At 40.9% G+C, this 23,503-nt stretch overlaps 1 protein-coding gene across 1 annotated transcript in view; it reads left to right on the top strand.

Annotated features, from left to right (window-relative positions):
* Positions 1 to 23,503, top strand: part of LOC132888443 (protein unc-13 homolog C-like) — a 567,940-nt gene that overhangs the window by 251,301 nt on the left and 293,136 nt on the right. Inside the window, exon 17 of the mRNA XM_060924493.1 lies at positions 13,348 to 13,476. Coding sequence (XP_060780476.1) covers positions 13,348 to 13,476 — 129 coding nt within the window. The remainder of the gene's footprint in view (positions 1 to 13,347; positions 13,477 to 23,503) is intronic.

Raw genomic sequence — 23,503 nt, 5'->3', positions numbered from 1 at the left:
GCTGAAAGACTCAAGTCCAGTCTCGAGACATTTTCTTGCATTAACTTGGACTTCAAGGTAGAGCCCTGCACTCCCGCGGGAGTCCCGCGGGACCCGACGCAAAGCAGTGTGGCGCAGGACAAATTTTGAAAGCTCATTGCGGGTGCGGGCGGGAGGGAGAGTGCACAATGCGGGAGCAGGCGGGAGAGGTGATAAGCTGCGGTCCCGCTAACTAAAAATGTGTTTAAAATACAATTTATAAATTATTAATTTATGTCTATCATATATAATTTGTGCTGGATATTTTATTTGGTATTAATAAAAACATTTTAAGATGCCTAAATTTGCAGATGTCGTCTAATCTTGCATATGTTTCCGATTCCTTTCCGCTCTTCCGTGTTTGAGATCTCTGATCATGGCAGAAGAGCAGAGCTCCTCTAGTGAAGCTCACAGTGCTTCAGAAGTAAGTGCTGCTTTAAAAAGAGGTACATTTACCGTTAAAAAGTCAAGAGTCCTGAAATCAGACATTTGGAAGTCGTTCTCACTCGTGTACGACGCAGAGGGAAATCAGCTGCCCTTTGCTTGTTGTGATAAGTGCCAAAAGGTTCTGACATACAACGACCATAAATCAGAGAGCTCAGCTAAGCTCAGCATGTTTAATTCCCCAAGCCAATGACAAGAACTTTCGTGAGAAATAACGCGAACGTCTGCATCATGCGGGATTTGCGGGCGGGAGCGGGACAAAATATGGCAGGCATGGGCAGGAGTGGGACTGAAAATCATAATTCTTTGCAGGAGCGGGCGGGAGCGGGACTGCACAATGCAGGAGCGGGACTGAAAATTCTGTCCCGCGCAGACCTCTACTTCAAGGTGTCACGGAGGTGCAGTGGATATCACTGTCACCTCACAGCAAAAAGGTTCTGGGTTCAAACCTTGTGGCTGACTGGGGTCTTTCTGTGTGGAGTTTGCATGTTCTTTCTTCATGCCTGTGTGGGTTTCCTCCAGGTGTTCCGGTTTCCTCCTACAGTCCAAAGACATGTGATTTTGGTCAACTGGCTACTCAAAATCCCCCAGAGGTGTGAATGTGCGTGTGATGGTTGTTTGTTTCTGTGTAGCACTGTGATAGATTGGTGACTTGCCCAGGGTGAACCCCATCAGAAGTGGAGAAGCCATAGCCTAATGGTTAGAGAAGCAGCTTTAGGACCAAAAGGTTACCTGTTTGATTCCCTGGACCAGCAGGAATGGCTGAAAGCATTTGCAAGGCACCTAACCCCCAACTGCTCCCCAGGATGCTCTGGGTATGTTGTATGTCACTCTGGATAAGAGCATCTGCTAAATGCCATGAATGTAATACATGGGCGATTGCTCTAAGACAACGAGGGAGGCTCAGCCTCCTCTAAAAATGCCCTTATAACTTTAATGTGTGCATGAGTTTCTCCCCCTCGTGACAGCGTGATGCAGCGCAGCCTCAGTGGGCTTCAATGACATTTGGGAGCTCGGCGCTTTTCAATCTCAAAATGCAAGACGATTATTGGACAAATACTGCGAAAATGCCCACCTACGGACTCCCACGGACTCCCAGCCTCACTGGACTTCAACGGCATTTGGGAGCTATGCGCTTTTCAATCTAAAAATGCAAGACGGTTATTGGACAAATACTGCGAAAATGCCCGCCCCCAGACTCCGAGTCTCACATGGGAGGGACATGGCAGTTTCCGCGAGGAGACTGGTGATTGGTGAAAGCGGCTAGATATTTTCTTTGATTGACAGCTCGTTTCAACTATAGACAGGCAGCGGTGAATTTCAGTTCAGTCCCGTGCGGATTCGCAAGTGCTGTGGTGTATTGTAAGAGATCAGCTTACATTTCGATTTCATTCATTACATACGGTTTCTACCAGCTTTTTTAGTTTGTATATATTTTCATTGTAAATAAAGTGTAAATATAGTGTTGTCAAGTTTGCTATCGTAGTTCCAGAAATTTCGTTTATTTGAGTGACTGAACTTGAACTTGAGGGGGCTAGTCAGCTAGCAAGAAAGCTGCACACGGATGCCAAGCATTGCTGATTTAATTTTGGCGAAGCCATTTGCCAGTCTTCCTTTCGAGGAAAAAATTGAAATTAAAGAGCAGGGTAGACCAACGCCTCAAACTGACTTGGTGAAAAAGGTAGGGAATAATACTCGTTCCTTTCAGCTCTCCTGGTACGAGAAAGTGAATTGGCTAACAGCAAGTGACCCACATCAACAACAGTAAATAGGCTACTTTAGTAATATGTCATGGATGGACCAAAAATATAGAATCTATTTAAAATGTTTATGCTGAGTATATTATATTGGAATATATATTTTTCTGGATATGAATTAAACACAGCTACAATTTGGAAAACATTTTTAAACAAAAACACAGCCGAGAACATTTCACACTACAGACCTGGATTAAAAGTGAAGGGTTATCAAAGTTGTCAATAAAACATTTCTCAGTCAAAATAAGTAAAATATAGGGAAAGTGTCATTGAATGAAATGTGTGGTACCCAGCTCTATGTTTGGTTCCCCAAGGTCAGTGCTTGTGCCTATTCCAGAACACTCTGCTGTTACTGCTGAGGTTCCTGACAAAGAGCTGCTTTCAATAATGATCAATTTTTAAACAACATGCCACAATTTTAAAATATAAAATGTTAAAATATACCCCCCCCCCCAACACCACCATCATGTATATTGGACAGTAGGCTAATGGGCCAAAAGAACCTGTTATTTCACAGTTTGTGACCCTGCCAACAATCAGCCAGATCAGAGGCAAGAGTATGGGCAAAATTGATGTTTTTTCTTTTAAAATCTGGAAATAGCGTAACCGACCAGCCTCCCCTGTTTGAAAGACTACCAGCCGCCACTGATGTAATATAACCCTGCCTCTCACCTGAAGTCAGCTGGGATTGTCTCCACCTTCCCCCATGACCCTGATGGATATGACCCTTGGACTTGTCTTGGTCTTGGTCCTGACTGAAGGTTTGCAAAAAATAATGTTGGTGTTGTCTTTTCACAAATTTTGATGAAATGTAATTCCTTCTTCTAGAAAACAGCCTCACTGTTGGTGCAATACACAAATGAAGCCGACAAGTTGAAGTAAAACCTTGGTCTGATGGTTTTCAGTTCTGACCTCGACTCACTACCACTTTCTTTTAAGACTCGGCCATGACTCGGTCTCAGTTAATCCTGGTTCAGGACTCCAGCCCTAGGTTCTGCATGAAAAGGTTAAGGGTTACTGAACATGGACAACCAAAGAACCCTTAATGTTTAACATTTTGAAAAGGAGTTACTGTATTATCTATTTGTGTGTGTGTGTGTGTGTGTGTGTGTGTGTGTGTGTGTGTGCAAAGAAAAAGTGTTCAAAAGGTAGACATTATTATTATGGCTGAGTTCTTGCCCAAACCGATTATCACATCATCAGTTTTTCTTTGGCTAATCAGACACAAGGTACACCACCACTCTTGTCAGAGCAGCTGGGGGTTAGGTGCCTTGCTCAAGGGCAATTGAGCCAATCCTGCTGGTTGAGGGAACTGAACCAGCAACCTTTTGGTCTCAGAGCTGTTTCTCTAACCATTTGGCCATGGCTTCCGCTCCTAAAGTGTCACGGTTGTAAGGTAAACATTACTATATTATTAGCATATAGTCTTGGAAAAGAACAGGGACTATCCTGTATCTCAATGTGTCCCTGCATGATGTCCTCAAGGGTACACCTTTGGTGTGCATCTTATGCTTTGAGAGGTATTTTGTTTTGGTTGGGCACCATCCAAACTGATGATCACATCATCAGCTTTTCTTTGGCTAATCAGACACAAGGTATGCCACCACTCTTGCCAGAGCACTTGGGGGTTAGGTGCCTTGCTCAAGGGCACTTGAGCCAGTCCTGCTGGTCCAGGAACTCAAACCAGCAACTGTTTGATCCCAAAGCTGCTTCTCTAACCATTAGGCCATGGCTTCCTCTCCTAAAGTATAATGGTTGTAAGGTAAACATTACTATATTATTAGCATGTAGTCTCAGAAAAGAACAGGGACTAACCTGTATCTCAATGTGTCCCTGGGTGATGCCCTCAAGGGTACACCTTTTACACCTTTGGTGTGTATCTTGTACATTGAGAGGTGTATGGAGTTTACGTATAGTTTAACTGGGGCTACCAAATGTTCTTCAGTGTTCATTATCTATCTATCTATCTATCTATCTATCTATCTATCTATCTATCTATCTATCTATCTATCTATCTATCTATCTATCTATCTATCTATCTATCTATCTTTTCTTTCTTTCTTTTTCTTTCTTTCTTCACACTTGGTGTACTTTTCTTAATTTTCTTGACTGCTGTTGTTTCACTGAGTCAGAGTCACTCAAAGTTGTTGAATACCTATGTAGCTAGAGATAGCTAAATTGAGATATGTGTCTTTATTTATTGCTGAACCCTTACAGCAGTGTCAGGATCGCAAGAAAGATGGAAATAGCACGTACAGTGTTTGTTTAAATGTGGCTTATCTGAATGCAATTTCAGAATCACAGCACACAATCCTTCTTCGTAGTTAAATCTGTATTTGTTCTAACAATTTGTAGAATAAATGAATAAAATGAAAGAGATTTCCACCACCATGTGGAGACACAATACAGCACCTGGTTTGGGGTTTAAATCTTGAATGTAAATCCTCATCTCATCTCATTATCTCTAGCCACTTTATCCTGTTCTACAGGGTCGCAGGCAAGCTGGAGCCTATCCCAGCTGACTACGGGCGAAAGGCGGGGTACACCCTGGACAAGTCGCCAGGTCATCACAGGGCTGACACATAGACACAGACAACCATTCACACTCACATTCACACCTACGCTCAATTTAGAGTCACCAGTTAACCTAACCTGCATGTCTTTGGACTGTGGGGGAAACCGGAGCACCCGGAGGAAACCCACGCGGACACGGGGAGAACATGCAAACTCCACACAGAAAGGCCCTCGCCGGCCACGGGGCTCGAACCCGGACCTTCTTGCTGTGAGGCGACAGTGATAACCACTACACCACCGTGCCGCCCAATGTAAATCCTAATTATTATATATTTAAAACACATTAAAGGTACAGAAGATGCACCTGTAAGGGAACGACCCCAGAAACAGATTCACCGGCTTTCCGTATCCGATTCCGCTGACTCTTTGCTCACATTAAACCAAATGGCTCATTTAGGATATTGTGCAAATGGATGCTATATAATGAAGATTAATTCCACTGTATAGATACATTAAAGCTCAATTAAAAAGCTGTGATTCAGCTGCTAACTCTTACTGCTGGTTTTTATGAGATTCTTTATATTTAGTGCAGAATCGTTAATGTTAATGTTAATTGATTCTGGCTGCAGTTTAGCTCTTCGTACCACAATCAGGAGATTAACTGTAGCTTTTATAAGGCTGGTCTTACAACAGAAAATCATTTTTGCATCAATCAGGATTTTTTGTAGCACTAATAAATAAAGTAACACATGCATCTCAGTGATTGCTTTTCAAATTGTATTGGTGTGGTGTATTGGTGCCACACCAGAAAAAAAAAAATGGATCAGTATCATGTGAATGTGAAAAGTTTGTGATAACAAGACGTTTTTTCACAGTATAACAAGATACACTGTAACCCTGCAATAATGAACTCTTTTTTAATACGAACTTTTGCATATAATGAACTAAGTTTGTGTCCCTTGTCTTTCCTGGCAAGTGTGCGCTGTGATTGCGCTCTATTCTGGAACAGGTGCATGGTAATTAGTCCTAAAGGTGCTGTGCACATGTGCATGAGTCGCAGTTTGAGGTGCACTGTTGTGTGCGCATGGACATGACAAACTTCATGTCCTGGACTAAAACATGGTGAGAAAGAAAGAAATTTGTCTAAAGAATATCATACAATGAAAAATTCAATTTCAATTTTTAAAGTGAAAGAGAAAGAAAAAGCGCTCCGGAACTTTGTCCATAACTGCAATCAACATGACAGGCTGAAAAGAAAGAAGATAGAGCAAGCAAACAACGGCGAGTGTGATTTATTTCCTTTACTTTGTAAATATGGAAGTGAATTAAGCGCAAATATAAATTAAATGCAGTTGGTCTTGTTTTGCGTAAGAGTGAGTGTTTGGTGTGACAGGTGGGTCCTTTTCAGTATAGCGAACTTTTTGGTATAATGAACTATTTGGATGTCCTAGAAGAAGCTTGTTATCCAGTAGCAGAGTTGCAGTGTATTTTCAACGTGATATTGTTATAACATGAAATGTTTCTCGTTATAAGGTGGACATGAATTCTCTGTGATCATCCCTGTGCTCAATATCATCAGAATCTCACCGGGTCTCAACCCAAGCACAAAGTAGAACTTAATCAAATTGTGGAAACAAGTGTGAGGTGTTTTCCTCAGTTTCTCCGTTCTCCTCATTTAAACATGAGTGTCACCTTATAGACTAACAATATAAATGTTCAACGTTATTGTTATAACAAGAAAAGTTTATATGCTGTAAAAACATGAAAATGTCGTCTTAAAACGTGAAAAAACATCTTGTTACGACAATAAAGTTTTCACGTTATAACATGATACTGATCCGATTTTCTTTCTGGCAAAGCAGCTATATGCTCCGTAAAATCATTTTTTGGCACAAGATCTATCCATTATCCGTAACCGCTTATCCTGTGCAGGGTCATGGGTGAGCTGGAGCCTATCCCAGCTGACTACGGGCGAAAGGCGGGGTACACCCTGGACAAGTCGCCAGATCATCGCAGGGCTGACACATAGACACAGACAACCATTCACACTCACATTCACACCTACGCTCAATTTAGAGTCACCAGTTAACCTAACCTGCATGTCTTTGGACTGTGGGGGAAACCGGAGCACCCGGAGGAAACCCACGCGGACACGGGGAGAACATGCAAACTCCACACAGAAAGGCCCTCGCCGGCCACGGGGCTCGAACCCGGACCTTCTTGCTGTGAGGCGACAGTGTTAACCACCACACCACCATGCCGCCGCACAAGATATATATATTTTTTAATTGCATAGCTTTTGTAAGACAGAGAGCTCCAGGCTTCTCCAGAAAAACTGAAGTAGTCGAGTAAAACAAGAGTCATCAGGAAAGGATGTATCCCCTCGGTCCCCACATGAAACCCCACTCCAAATTTTCCTAGGTTGAATTGGTTGCCATGGAAATGCGGAAAAAATAAAAACCACAAAATTCCGAAAATGTCAAAAGGCACAACTCCTCTAGTCACTTAACATAACTGTGAGGTTTTGTGAAAAAAATTCCAAATAGTTTTTGAGTTATGCTCCGGAAACTAAAACGTTTACAGACGGATGGACAGAGCGATAGCTGTATCCCCCTGCATTATATGCTGCAGGTATAAAAAGGTAGTAGGCAGCTCTGGAATTTGCAGTGGCAAAGTGTCCGTGACATGCCAAAGGCACGGTAAGGCTACGGGGTGAGGGGCATGCTGCCCCCCGCCAGAAAATTTTGAAATTTACATGCCTTCTAGTGGCTCCTGGTGCATTCTCAGCTAATAAATTACAGCAGACCCCCGCCTATTCGCGGTTCAGTATTTGCGAATTCACATATTCGCGGGATTTTATATAGAACATATCTCCTATACATTCGCGGAAATCTCAGCGATTCGTGGTCATATCGAACGTTTACGCACTGCTACATTCTCGGAGCCGAATGCTCGCTCGCTATTGGCTGAAGTTTGAATGGCGGGCTGCTGTTCATTGGCTGATACGAATGAGCGCATTGTACAGTACAGTCTCGCGGTTCCCGTAGTTCAGACTTGTTCACGTGTTGTGCGTTCTTGGTATTTTTGAATAATTTTTACACCCTACAATGGTTCCTAAACGCTCTGCATCTTCTAAGGCTCCTGCCAAGGAACCTAAGCACCAGAAGAAGGTAATGATACTGCAGGAGAAGGTAGGACTTCTCGATATGCTAAAGGAAGGGAAGAGTTTTGCGGCAGTGGCTCGTCACTACGGCATCAACGAGAGTACCGTGCGCTACAACGAGAGTACCGTGCGTATCTAAAGTGTTTGGGATCATAGCCTAGGGTATAGAGAGTGTTTTAGACATCAAAATAAGCATTTGTGAGCAGTTTTATGGGGGGGGGGGGGGGGGGAGTGTTACAAGTATTCACGATTTTGGCTTATTCACGGCCATGTTCGGTCCCTAAGCCCCGCGAATACTAGGGCTTACTGTACTAACCATTTCCCTGTAAAATACTTGCAAAATATTTCCTTCCAGATGTGTGCGTGCTTGGCTTTCTCAGTGACCTTCTGTAGTACGCTGCCTGGCTTTGTAACATAACTACATGGTGTAACATAACTACATATGCTACAACGTGGTCACATGGTCTGGCTCAACCAATCAGAGTGCAAGAATCGATCAACAAATATGGCGTTGCTTCTGGTCATGCTAGATCCGAATTGAAGACAATTTTGTGGTGGAATAATTGGATTTGCAGCAAATTATGGGCAGCGGAGACTATATAAATCAGTTGAACATTGAAAGGCAGGTTTTTTTTTTCTGGGTTCGAGCAGCTGGCGCAGACCGTCTGAGTAGGCGGAGAAAACCGCTGGTCGCCAGCATTTGTGGACATCTCTGGAGCTCTATAATATGTTGTAGTACTCGAGACCAGTCTCAAGTCCACTTTTTGAAGGTCTCGGTTTCATCTCAGAATCAACTGCATTTTTACTCAGTCTTGTCTCGGTCTCAGACACAGAGGACTCGGGATTTTATTTCAAGACTCGTCAAGGCCACAACCGTGGGGATTTCCCTAAACTCGCCGTGCATTGTCTGATTTATTTGTTAACATCGTTACTGTGATTTGATGTAAAAGTTCCTGCTTCAAGTGCGACCAATAACGTGACTCGTTGCTCATTTGAAATTTTCCTTCCTGTTAACGTCCGTCCCCCTTCACATACACTGGTCTGGTTCTGGTCTTGACTCGGTCTCGCCATGCCTTGGTCTTGGTCTTGACTTGATCTCAACCCCTCAAAGTCTTGGTCTTGATGCATTCTGGTCTTGGTTTAGATCTTGACCCCAACACTAACCTGACAAACAGGAGCATGACAACAAAACCATCAAGATTCATGTCATATTTTGAAACAGTGCTCTATAATATAAAAGTATTATATAAAGATATCAAGCCTGTGCAGTATTAAATCTGGCACATTCTCCAGTTTGGATCTTCAGTATATGCTGCCTGGTCTTCATAACCAAATTAGCCCGAGAATCAAAGTCTAAAATCTAATAGGAACGGCCTCTTGTTTTGATTTTTATTTTCTCATCATGTCCTATTCAGTGCAAATCAAGTTTGCACACATCGACTATATTTATGAACTTTATACAGTGACAGTGGAATTTGCATCATCACCCAGTAGCCCAACTGTGGTGCTGTGTTTCTCACTGAAGATCCAAATGGAGGAAACTGTAGGAGATGGTCAACTGTAGCAGATTACAGGTGTTGTGTCTCAGACGATTTTTTTGACTGAAATAGAAAAAGGGCAGCAGGGATACAGTAATTCAGGAGGATTAGATGCTATAACTGTTAGCAAACTCACACTTTCTCTATATAATAGGGACTTTTGTCGTAAAAACAAATCTGATTTTTTTTCTTCCTGCTTGCTAGGATTTTGTTGAATAAAACAATAACTTGCATAACATAATATATGCCCAAGATTGTATTTACGTTCATAACTATCCTGTAACTTATTTGAGTGATGTCTGATGAACTTGCAGTTCGCTACAAGAATCACCTTTGCTGCCAGGCTGTAACCTTTCTTATTTCAATGGGCTCTATGGACTGGCAGCAGTGTTGCCAGATTGGGCGGTTTTAAGTGCATTTTGGCGGGTTTTGAACATATTTTGGGATGGAAAACGTCAGCAGTATTTGGCAACACTGACTGGCAGCCGGGTATCCGTTGCAGTCTACGAGACGGCTCTGAACAGCCAATTTCGGCTAGTTGTTATTGGTTAAAATCAACAAAATCGTCACTTCCAGGGAAGCCGGGCTTCTCTGGGACTAAACGAGACAGTGGGAGGGACAAGAAGCCGGGCTGATAAAGGATTATTGGAGGTAGTGTTTGAAAGACATGAGGAGGGCGGTACTTCGGCGAGGAACACGGAAGCATGATCAGTCAGTCCCTAGCGGATGTCGAGAAAGTATAGTCGTGTGCCAAAGTGCTGTCCGAATTTCTTTTCATATAAACGTTTCTTCTCATTGATGTCTCTGTACATTACTCTGTTAATAAATGTAAATATTACTCGTTGTGCTCCGTTAACTTTCATCCATTCTATCAGTTTGATCATTCGTGAATTCGCTCGTTTATTTCATTTATAGTTCAATCTGGTTGCAGGCTAGCTTGAGCCTTATTGGGATCTGCAGTGCTAGCTGCTAACAGAAATTGGTGAAGTCTCTGGAAAGCACAACCAGCTAGTATGACAGGGTCACAGACCATTTTCTGGAAAAGGAGCGGAGGGCAGAATTTGTGTATAAATAGTGTTCATGTTCATGAATCTGAAGTGTGTATATTGTTCAGTAATGTTAAGAGAATGGTGGGCTCTGTGTTATAGGTTATACCTGGGTATAATATTCAAGGTTCTGTGTGTTGCATAGCCTACCTGGTTATGAATTTCCAGACTGTGTTGCAGAAGATGTTCAAGGATGTGTTGCACAGCTGGGTGTTGTGTTAAAGACTCTGTGTTGCATATCAGGGTATGATGTTCAAGGCTCTTCGTTGAATAGCCAGTGATTTTTGGATGTTTGATATTTTTGATTAAGGATATGAGGCACTAGCCTGGCAAGCCAGACTATAACATGAAATGTACAAACAAAAATACTTTCTGCCACTAGGTAGGGTTGTCTAGTTCACTATGCTAATGGGGCACACCTTTCTATGCTTTGATATCCGGCCTACAGGTTTTACGATGAATGCGTAAAATGGGCTTCCCCTGTTTTAAAAACCAGCAGCCGCCACTGGTTTCTACACACATGAAATTATTGAGTTTTGTAATCATGGACCCGGGTTGTTTGGTGACTTTGTTGTCTCACCGTTATTATAATCCGGTTCTTCATGGACGTTCGGACGCTAATCCGGTACACGATAGAAACCTGTTCTGTGTTTTATTTATCTCATGGTGAAGTGAATCTCACCACCTGCTGCAGCACGGACCCAGTGAGAGTGCAGTTTTATTCCCAGGTTCGGCTGAATCAATAGAAGGAGATTATCTGTGTATTTATTTGTAATAAAGCAGAAGAGTGATGAGGCCTACAGCTGTGTGCTTATTAGATTTGTTTTATTTCATGGAGGCTGATGATAATTTAACAGCAAATGTTTAATATTATCTTATAAAAATATTGATTGTTATATTAAATTTGAAATTTTGACCAAAATAAGAGCTCGGCTGTTTATTCTGGTTTTGTTAAGAAAACTTTTTGCAAACAAAACAAAGTTTAATATATAAAAATATGGTTTAATTAAGCTTTTCTTTAATCTTGTGATAAAGTTTTCTTTGAATTTTTCAAAAAGAATCTTTGAAGTTGTGGTGAACCGATAAAGTTTTCTTTTTGTAATAAATTCTATTTTTTGTTGATGGTCTAATAGATTTTCTGTGATGCCATGAACATTTCTTTGATGTAATGATAAATGTTTCTTTGATGTTATGAGAATAAAATTTTTTTGATGTTGTGATAAACATTCCTTTGATGTTGTGATAAACATGTATTTGATGTTATGATTAACATTTCTTTGATGTTTTGATAAGATTTTCTTTGATGTTGTGATACACATTTCTTTGATGTTGTGATAAACTTTTCTTTGATGTTATAGGGTAGTCACACTAGACGCGGAATGAGCCGGAATGCCGTCGGAATGAACATTCTTCGTATATTCTGGGATATTCGAAGTGCATTCTAAAAATTCTGAGTGCATTCCAAACATTCAGGCCCATTCTTGTGGCCAGCCCGAATGTTTTGCTCATGCTCGAAACATTTGAGGTGCATTTGAAAAGGAGAAATATCAAACGGCATTCAAAGTGTATTCTAACTGCGTTCTAAATATTCTTACGGCATTCCAACAGCATTCGAAACATTCTGATCGCGTTCGAGGGAAAAATCGAAATGGCAAGCCACTTCAAATCCTGCCAGAATGTCCCGAATGAGCCGGAATGCCATCGGAATGAAAATCCTTCGTATATTCCGGGATATTCGAAGTACATGCTAAGTATTCGAGCTGCATTCTCTTTGAATTCTTAGACATTCGAAACATATTCGGCGGCTATTCTGGGAGCGTTCTGACTGCATTTGAGGTGAATTCATACAGCATTCGAGGCACCTTCCGACCAGACTTCGGGAGGTATTCGGGCAGCAAGCGAACCGCACTCATACGGCATTCGAAGTGCATTCTTAACATTCTTACTGCATTCTAGGTATTCCTACTGTGTTCCAACTACATTTGAACTGCATTCGAAAGCTAATACACCCGGAATGTGCAAGAATCATTCAAGGCGGGTTCGAAGCGCATTCTAAGTATTCAAACGGCATTCTTACAAAGCTGTAAGAATGTTGGTGTAGAACCAGAGCAGGTGGGTGGAGCACAGAAGCACGGCAGGCCAGAACTGAGTTCTCAGAAACTTTTATTTTTGGTTATATAGGTGGCTTTTCAGCTCATTCACTCTCTCACACACACACACACACACACACACACACACACACACACACACACGCATGCATTCGGGTCGGGAGAGAGCTCCCTTTCTCTGCTCTCTCTCTCCTTTTATAGGGTGCGGTCACTGGGGAACACAGGTTAACTCACATCAGGTGCAGTGATTCTGCCACTTACCTTCCCTGACTCCGCCCTCCATTCACAGACCGACGCTTGACCACGCCCCCGCTGCCACAGTTGGTCAGTTTGAAATTCCCGCCTGAATGTGGCACGGATTTTGAAAAATGTTTCATTCCGGCTGGTTCTGCTTGATTCCTGCTAATTCCGAATAAGTGTGACGGGGCCTTATGATAAACTTTTCTTTGATATAATGAGAAACATTTATTTGATGTTATGATAAACTTTTCTTTGATGTTATGATAAACTTTTCTTTGATATTATGAGAAACATTTATTTGATGTTATGATAAACTTTTCCTTGATGTTATGATAAACTTTTCCTTGATGTTATGATAAACTTTTTTTGATGTTATGAGAAAAATTTATTTGATGTTATGCTGATGTTATGATAAACTTTTCTTTGATGTTATGCTGATGTTATGATAAACTTTTCTTTGATGTTTATGAGAAGCATTTCTTTGATGTTGTGATAAACTTTTGTTTTTTGATGTTGTAGGTGCAGGAGCTGCAGAGTCCCCCGAGAGCCAGCATGGTGGTGAAGGACTGTGTGAGAGCGTGTCTAGACTCCACCTACAGATACATCTTTGACAACTGCCATGAGCTCTACAACCAGCTGCTCGACCAGGTTTGTGTGTGTGTGTGTGTGTGTGTGAGAGAGAGAGAGAGAGAGAGAGAGAGAGTGAATAAGAGAGATGATGATGGTGTGTGTGTGTGTGTGTGTGTGTGTGTGTGTGTGTGTGTGTGTGTGTGTGTGATGACCACTTTGTGTGACTAAGTGAGGAATACACTGTGGGAGAAGGGAGTGGACAGATGTGGAAGAGTCCATTTCTGAGGTGCCGGAGGGAGGAAGAATTTATTTCTTGATGGTTGGTTCTCAGAAAATAAATCCTTAGACGTGATGATTTTTTTTTCATTCTCTGGTTAATTCACATGTGAGATGTGTGTGTGTGTGTGTGTGTGTGTGTGTGTGTGTGTGTGTGTGTGTGTGTGTGTGTGTGTGTGAGAGAGAGAGTTGGAGAAAAGATCATCATAGCAGTCTTCAGTTCACATTTAAGATGTTTAGTCACCTCCCATTGGGAGACACCAGATGGGCAAAGAACGCTGATCCAGAGAAATTATTATTATTATTATTATTATTATTATTATTATTATGGACAGTTATATTTATGAGATTTCACTCAGTGTGTTTCTGAGCTGTTTGCCTCGGATTGTTCCATTACTCACCTATGGGGGTGGTAGAAGAATCCATCATTAAATAAAGATGTCCTGTATAATGACTGTATTGATCAGGAATAGATTAAGAGGTCCAAGCAGTTTCTGGCCCCACCCCTTACCGACAAAGGAAGACGTTAAGCTGTTCCTGAGATATTACATCACTTCCTGTTTTCGGTATCCTTCCAAAGTTGCAAATGAACTCAAAGCTTGATTGTTAACTTTAGGTCCTGTTGCCAAATACAGTGGTGCTTGAAAGTTTGTGAACCCTTTAGAATTTTCTATATTTCTGCATAAATATGACCTAAAACATCATCAGATTTTCACACAAGTCCTAAAAGTAGATAAAGAGAACCCAGTTAAACAAATGAGACAAAAATATTATACTTGGTCATTTATTTATTGAGGAAAATGATCCAATATTACATATCTGTGAGTGGCAAAAGTATGTGAACCTTTGCTTTCAGTATCTGGTGTGACCCCCTTGTGCAGCAATAACTGCAACTAAATGTTTCCGGTAACTGTTGATCAGTCCTGCACACCGGCTTGGAGGAATTTTAGCCCGTTCCTCCATACTGAACAGCTTTAACTCTGGGATGTTGGTGGGTTTCCTCACATGAACTGCTCGCTTCAGGTCCTTCCACAACATTTTGATTGGATTAAGGTCAGGAATTTGACTTGGCCATTCCAAAACATTAACTTTATTCTTCTTTAACCATTCTTAGGTAGAATGACTTGTGTGCTTAGGGTCATTGTCTTGCTGCATGACCCACCTTCTCTTGAGATTCAGTTCATGGACAGATGTCCTGACATTTTCCTTTAGAATTCACTGGTGTAATTCAGAATTCATTGTTCCATCAATGATGGCAAGCTGTCCTGGCCCAGATGCAGCAAAACAGGCCCAAACCATGATACTACCACCACCATGTTTCACAGATGGGATAAGGTTCTTATGCTGGAATGCAGTGTTTTCCTTTCTCCAAACATAACACTTCTCATTTAAACCAAAAAGTTCTATTTTGGTCTCATCCATCCACAAAATATTTTTCCAATAACCTTCTGGCTTGTTCACGTGCTCTTTAGCAAACTGCAGACAAGCAGCAATGTTCTTTTTGGAGAGCAGTGGCTTTCTCCTTGCAACCCTGCCATGCACACCATTGTTGTTCAGTGTTCTCCTGATGGTGGACTCATGAACATTAACATTAGCCAATGTGAGAGAGGCCTTCAGTTGCTTAGAAGTTACCCTGGGGTCCTTTGTGGCCTCGCTGACTATTACACGCCTTGCTCTTGGAGTGATCTTTGTTGGTCGACCACTCCTGGGGAGGGTAACAATGGTCTTGAATTTCCTCCATTTGTACACAATCTGTCTGACTGTGGATTGGTGGAGTCCAAACTCTTTAGAGATGGTTTTGTAACCTTTTCCAGCCTGATGAGCATCAACAACGCTTTTTCTGAGGTCCTCAGAAATCTCCTTTGTTCGTGCCATGATACACTTCCACAAACATGTGTTGTGAAGATCAGACTTTGATAGATCCCTGTTCTTTAAATAAAACAGGGTGCCCACTCACACCTGATTGTCATCCCATTGATTGAAAACACCTGACTCTAATTTCACCTTCAAATTAACTGCTAATCCTAGAGGTTCACATACTTTTGCCACTCACAGATATGTAATATTGGATCATTTTCCTCAATAAATAAATGACCAAGTATAATATTTTTGTCTCATTTGTTTAACTGGGTTCTCTTTATCTACTTTTAGGACTTGTGTGAAAATCTGATGATGTTTTAGGTCATATTTATGCAGAAATATAGAAAATTCTAAAGGGTTCACAAACTTTCAAGCACCACTGTATAAGTGACGGGTTTGGCGTCAGTAGGTGAAAGCATCGCTGAGATCCTCCATCACTTCCTGTTGGATGACTCTTAGCTCTCAGATTCGTTTCCAGGTTAAAGAAGAAACATCGTATGTATCAGAAATCCAAGTCGGGATGATGATGATGATGATGATGATGATGTGATCCAGAATTCATGATGATGGGAGAAAGAAGTGAAAAATGATTACGTTTCAAAATGGCCGACTTTTATTTGGTAAATTGCTAATTCTTTACATGTGTATGTGATATACGGTAATGAGATCATTGATCTTTAATGCTAACTATCTGAATTATAAGGTAGCATTTCTCAGTACACGCCCACGAAACGTCGTCTCAATTAAAGACATCAAATTGCCCTGAACACACGTCCATTACCGAGTCCATCAAACTCACAGCTGCTAAGTAATTGAGAAGATTATTTCATAACCCTAATGGAGCACCTTCCAGAAACAACTTTCTATGAATCATGGTGCTCATTCCAACACACACACACGGACATGTACATGCTCATGTGTAACAAATGGGTAAAAAATTCCGGCTCTTGTGTTGACAGATCCTGACTCGACACATGGACACAGTGAAAAAAATCAGTTTTGTCTCTGCAGAGAAGGCAATAAATCTCAGCGAGAGAGAGAGGCAGCCCGTCTCTGAGTTAATTTAGATAAGGCTTGAGAAATACAGAATCTGCAAAACAGTGTCCTTTTCTCTTAAACAGACAGCAGCGTGGTGAATCAATCTGTTCCTTGTGCAGGTGCCCGGGATGAGCCGGTTCACATCCGAGGAATTTTACGTGGAAAACGTCGATGTTGACAGGAAAAGAGAAACCGCAGCAGCTCCTGCAGTGTCTCAGGCACTGGCTATGAGGAAATGTACTGATTTGTTCTTCCACAGCTTTCCCCAATCGTTTTTCATTCATCACATTATCTCTAGCCGCTTTATCCTGTTCTACAGGGTCGCAGGCAAGCTGGAGCCTATCCCAGCTGACTACGGGCGAAAGGCGGGGTTCACCCTGGACAAGTCACCAGGTCATCACAGGGCTGACACATAGACACAGACAACCATTCACACTCACATTCACACCTACGGTCAATTTAGAGTCACCAGTTAACCTAACCTGCATGTCTTTGGACTGTGGGGGAAACCGGAGCACCCGGAGGAAACCCACGTGGACACGGGGAGAACATGCAACCTCCGCACAGAAAGGCCCTCGCCGGCCACGGGGCTCGAACCCGGACCTTCTTGCTGTGAGGCGACAGCGCTAACCACTACACCACCGTGCCACCCTGACATTTAATATAATAACTGTAATGTTAATTAGTGCTGTCAAGAGATTAAAAAAAATTGAGAGATTAATTAATTATGATCTGTAATTAATTGATCTAATTAATCTCTTTTTTAATCTCACCTAAAAATGACTGAGAAAAGCCCTCAACTTGAGGTATTTTCATTTAAATTCATTACATTATTGTGGCAGATCAAAAGATTGATATATAACAAAAAAAGTGGCTTTATAAACTCATTTATTGTTTTTAACAGACTTGAACAGATGCAGTCGTAGCCATTTGCATTCCGCTGTATTTGAGACTAGTCTCAAGTGCTGCCTGCAACCTTTAGTTTCGACCACCAGGGAGGGAATATTGCTGTTCTTTTGTCAATCTCCAAATAATTAGAAAATAAAAATAAAATAAAAGTCCCATTTAAAGGCCCATCAGGCCCATATAAAGTGCTGTAAGTTAACATATCAAAAAACAGTAAGAACACTTTTCTGAGCAATAGAGAGCGTCCACGTGACGTCACAAGGTCACGTGATATTCGTTCTCCGCCATTTTGGACGGCAAGGCCAGGCATAGAACTTAGACAAACCCGTTCTAATTATCAAGTGTGTGGGAGTAGATCTTTCGAGAATGGTTATATCTTGTTCAGCATTTGGTGTAATCTTCTAATTCAATACTCCTAGTGCATCTGTTAAGTTGATTTTCGGATTGAATGATAACTGCAGGGCGGCACGGTGGTGTAGTGGTTAGCGCTGTCGCCTCACAGCAAGAAGGTCCTGGGTTCGAGCCCCGGGGCCGGCGAGGGCCTTTCTGTGCGGAGTTTGCATGTTCTCCCCGTGTCCGCGTGGGTTTCCTCCGGGTGCTCCGGTTTCGTCCAAAGACATGCAGGTTAGGTTAACTGGTGACTCTAAATTGAGCGTAGGTGTGAATGTGAGTGTGAATGGTTGTCTGTGTCTATGTGTCAGCCCTGTGATGACCTGGCGACTTGTCCAGGGTGTACCCCACCTTTCGCCCGTAGTCAGCTGGGATAGGCTCCAGCTTGCCTGTGACCCTGTAGAACAGGATAAAGCGGCTAGAGATAATGAGATGAGATGAGATGATAACTGCATACTTAGAAACTAGACAGTCTCTAACGTTTAAAATGGCTATGCCGAGCCCTACTACCCTGGCCTAGTCTATGACAATGTTTTATCTTTTTGGCTCATATATGCCTTTGAAAGGCCAATCCATAGTAGGGATGGCGAAAACTAAAAAAAAATCTTGACCGACCACCGAGCCTCATTAGCCGGTTAAAGTCGGTTAACCTATGAGTTTAAACAGGGATGCAAACGGCGGATGCCGCCTTTTTCACGGCTGAATCGCGCAGATCCGATTTTTTTTTTAGGGGGGCGTTGGAGTGTCTGAATAATTTCATCAGAGTAAATTCTGTATTAAAATTATTAAATAAGCAAATGCCTTACAGTCCATGAAAAATAGGAAGTATGAGAAGAAAACTGCCCACGTTTTTGCGGAAGCTGCGCAGATTTACTGTTTTTCAGACAAAAACATACATATTTACAACCCTGTCATTATCTGGAACTGAGTTTAAATTTTGAACATTCTTACGATAAAACGTCCTGCATAGTCTCTTTATGATAAACGTCTTAATGCCACTTACCCGTGAGGTTATCAAGTAGACATTCTTCTTCGGAACCTTCCAGAGGTATAGTTGGGATACTCATCCCGCAACAAAATATTTATAAGCTTCCAGGCTCTTATAAGCTTTGAGGGCTTTGTCAGTGTAACACGATTCACGATTAACGAGAAAATTGTAAATGTCATGGTAAGCCAGATCGGGCAAATCGCCGGCACCGCAGCTCCGAATTTCCCTGAACAAGGATTGCGGCAAGTTGTACGGATCTGCAATCCCCAACCTGGAACACTTTTCCATGTAACGCTGCCTCACGTCACCTTCAAGATGCTGAACAAACTTAGACAAGTAATCGCGCGATGTAGATGGGGTATTTTCCGAATTTTCTTGGGGATTACTCCCTGGATCCATTACGCTCGCGCAAGGTAAACTATCCTGATGCCGTCCAATATGCCGGAGTGGGCGGAGTACACACGTGCGGGTCACGTGACTGCACATCCTCTATACAAGTATTGAACACTGAACTTGTTGCTTTTCCTTTTGCATTCAACAGCAAAGTGCCTGGTTTCTGTTTTCATGACGGTCAGCGCAAACGAGTTGAGGTTCCACTCACCATCAGTAAAGTGTCCGGTCACCCCAAATAGCTGTGGTTGCCAGCTGAGGTCCAGTGATCTCCAGTTATAGCAACACAGTTGGGCGAATCCTCAACCAAAATCTCAAGTTTGTTTTTCTTTTCGCCGTCGTACATCTTGCTGACTTTGGTCGTCACTGTAGTCCTGTATGATGGGTCATTGGACGCGGTTCGCAACACCTCCGTTAACCCGTCGTCTTCCACTATGTTTATCGGCCTGCAGTTCATCGCTATCCACTTGGCAAGAACATTCGCCAGTCTGTCGGTCACAGACTTGCTTATACACGGGGTGTTCTTGAGTTTAGTTTGGCGAAGAGCTTTGCTATGGCTCGCTAAATTGCTAACGTCTTCGCTGCTAATGTTAGCTGTGGCTGCACTCACGACTGAGTGCTTTGCGTTGATGTGGTATGCTAAACTTGAGTTGCTTCGGTGGTAAGCAAATTCCTTCTTACAAAGAAGGCACATCACTCTACCTTTATCGATGGTGCCATCGGGGCGTTTTTGAAATGTAAATTTCCCATTCATTAGACCGACAACTCTCACATGCGCCTCCATTTTCACGTCTCTTCACCCTGTCCTCCCCAAGTTCAATGGGAGCCGATCAGTTTATGCTAAACAAGCCCAAACACAATGACAGCCAATCAATGTCCACTTCCGGTGTGACTGACCATTGTTTTCCACCCCCAACAACTCAAGCACACGAAGCCCAACACATAAAAGCGGATTTTATAAAAAGGCAACTCGCATACAGAAACAGTAAAGTTAGAGATTAAAAATTAGATTAACGCGATTAAAAAACATAACGCGCTAAATATGACTGTAATTAATTAATCGCAATTAATGCAATAATTTGACATTCCTAATGTTAATAACTGTAAATGTTGCTCCGTGGAGCAAAATTTGAGTAAAATAATTGAGTCAGAGAACCACATCATGATCTCCGTTCAAAACCAAAACCTTCTATTTGTGATTAAGATGCAAACATAGAACTGCTTTTTGGAACTTGTTGATCCCAGTGGCGATACTGATAATGTCGATATTGATCATACCGTTAATGACGTCAACGATACTGAAGATACTGGTACTGATACTGAAGATACTGGTACTGATACTGATGATACCTGGACTAATACCGATACTGATAATGTTGATAATGATGATACCGTTAATGACATCAACGATACTGAAGATACTGATACTGATGATACCTATCGATACTGATAATGATACCATTAATGATGATAACGATACTGATGATACCTATCCTAATACCGATATTGATAATGTCGAAAATGATATCATTAATGAGGATAACAATACTGATGATACCTATAGTAATACCGATACTGATAATGACGATATTTATAATAGCATCAATGATGATACTGATACTGACGATACCTATACCAATACCAATACTGATAATGACAAAAATGATGATACCATTAATGATGATAATGATACTGATACTGATGATACCTGCCCTAATACCTATATTATGACGGAATATGACCTATATATGACGGAAATAAGATATCAATTATTCATTTCAATACCAGAAGTCTGTATGCCAATTTCCATAAAATGAAGGAATATCTCAGTCAGTTCAATACTCCATTCAATATAATAGCCATATCAGAAACTTGGATCAATGATGAGATGGGAGTAGATTTTGAGCTGAACGGGTATGAATTTAATTATATCAATAGAAAGAATAAAAGAGGAGGGGGAGTGGCAATATATGTTGATAATAGTTTGGAATATAAAATTAATAATAAAATGACGGTAGCTGTTGATGATTGGATGGAGTGTATTACAGTAGAAATATGTTGTGAAAAAATGAAAAATATTACGGTGAGCTGTATATACAGAGCTCCTGGATCAAGCATAGAAGTTTTTATAGATTGGATGGAAAGTATGTTTGTAAAGTCAACACAGAAGGTCATGTACATCTGTGGTGATTTTAACATTGACCTCTTAAATCATAAGAAACACAAAATGACAGAAGAGATCATTAACTCAATGTTCAGTATGGGACTGTATCCAACTATTACCAGACCAAGCAGGATCACTTCTCACAGCACCACTTTAATAGATAATATATTTACTAATATCCTGGAAAATAATATAGAGAGCGGTCTACTATTAACAGACATCAGTGACCACCGACCTATTTTTAATGTATATTACTGTAATTATAGCAAGAAAAAGGATACTAAAAATTATAAATATATAAGAGTGAAAACTGAAGAAACCATGATTGCACTAAAAAATGACTTAATGATACAGGACTGGAATGTAGTTTATAAAGAAAAAGATGTTGATAAAGCATATGAGGAATTTTTAATAATATTCAATGAACTATATAATAAAAATTGTCCTATAAAGAAATACAGTAATATACATAGATATACAAATAGTCCGTGGGTCACCAAGGGGCTACAAAATGCCTGCAAAAAGAAAAATATATTATACAGACAATTCTTAAAGCATCGAACTATAGAGGCAGAGGAAAAATATAAAAATAAATTAACTAATATTATGAGGATATGTAAGAAAGACTATTATAATAAATTAGTGGAGAAAAATAAAAACAATATTAAAGGTATATGGACTGTACTAAATGGTATTGTGAGAAATGGATCCAAAACTACAAATTACCCGGAGTACTACACTGAAAATGATAAGACCATAAATAATATGGAGGATGTGGTGAATGGTTTTAACCAATTCTTTGTAAATGTGGGACCAGATTTAGCAGCAAAAATAAAGGAACCCGAGACAACACAATGTGGGGACATAGAAGATATGGGGGACAGAAATCCAAGTACAATTTTTCTAACTGCAACTGATGAGGAAGATATTATCCAAATTGTAAGAAAATGTAAAAACAAAACCTCTGCAGACTGGAATGATATAGACATGTTAACAGTAAAGACAGTTATTGAGGGAATTGTGAAACCACTCACCCACATCTGCAATTTATCTTTTCAATCAGGTACATTTCCAGACAAAATGAAAATTGCAAAAGTGATACCATTGTTTAAAACCGGAGATAGACACCATTTCACAAACTACAGGCCTGTTTCTTTACTCCCCCAATTCTCCAAAATACTCGAAAAACTTTTTTCAGATAGATTGGACAAATTCATTGAAAAGCACAACCTCCTTACAGACAGTCAATATGGATTCAGAACGGACAGATCAACATCGATGGCACTAATGGAACTAATAGAGGAAATCACAAAATGTATAGACAATAAAAAAATAGCAATTGGAGTATTTGTGGACCTAAAAAAAGCATTAGATACCATTGATCACAGTATATTATTAAGCAAACTAGAAAAGTGTGGTGTTAGGGGAGTTGGGTGGAGCTGGCTGTCGAGCTATCTAAGAAACAGGCAACAGTTTGTGCAGATAGGTGACCATAAATCTGATTTCATGAACATTACATGCGGGGTACCACAGGGGTCAATATTAGGTCCGAAATTATTCATAATATATATCAATGACATATGTAGAGTTTCGCAAGTACTGAAATTTGTTTTGTTTGCAGACGACACCAATATTTTTTGTTCCAGTGAGAATTTGCAGCAGACTTTGGAGACAATCACGACTGAAATAAATAAACTAAAACTATGGTTTGACAAAAATAAATTATCATTAAATCTAAGCAAAACAAAGATCATGTTGTTTGGGAGACAAAATAGATTGTAATGTAGAATTGATAATAGACAATACTAAGATAGAAATGGTACAGGAAATTAAATTTCTTGGTGTGATTTTGGATCATAAAGTCTGCTGGAAACCTCATGTAGGATACATACGAGCAAAACTGGCAAAGTGCTCGGCAATTCTGTGGAAAACAAAACATATTCTTGATTGCAAATCTTTGCGTACTCTATATTACTCGTTATTTTTGCCATATCTGACTTAATGTGTCGAAGTCTGGGGAAACACCTACAAAACCACCCTGCAGCCAATATGTACAATACAGAAAAGAGCAATAAGGACAATAAACAAAACAG

This window comes from Neoarius graeffei, chromosome 6 (assembly GCF_027579695.1).
Source record: "Neoarius graeffei isolate fNeoGra1 chromosome 6, fNeoGra1.pri, whole genome shotgun sequence".
Classification (NCBI taxonomy): Eukaryota; Metazoa; Chordata; class Actinopteri; order Siluriformes; family Ariidae; genus Neoarius; species Neoarius graeffei.
This window is presented reverse-complemented; position numbering and strand designations above follow the sequence as displayed.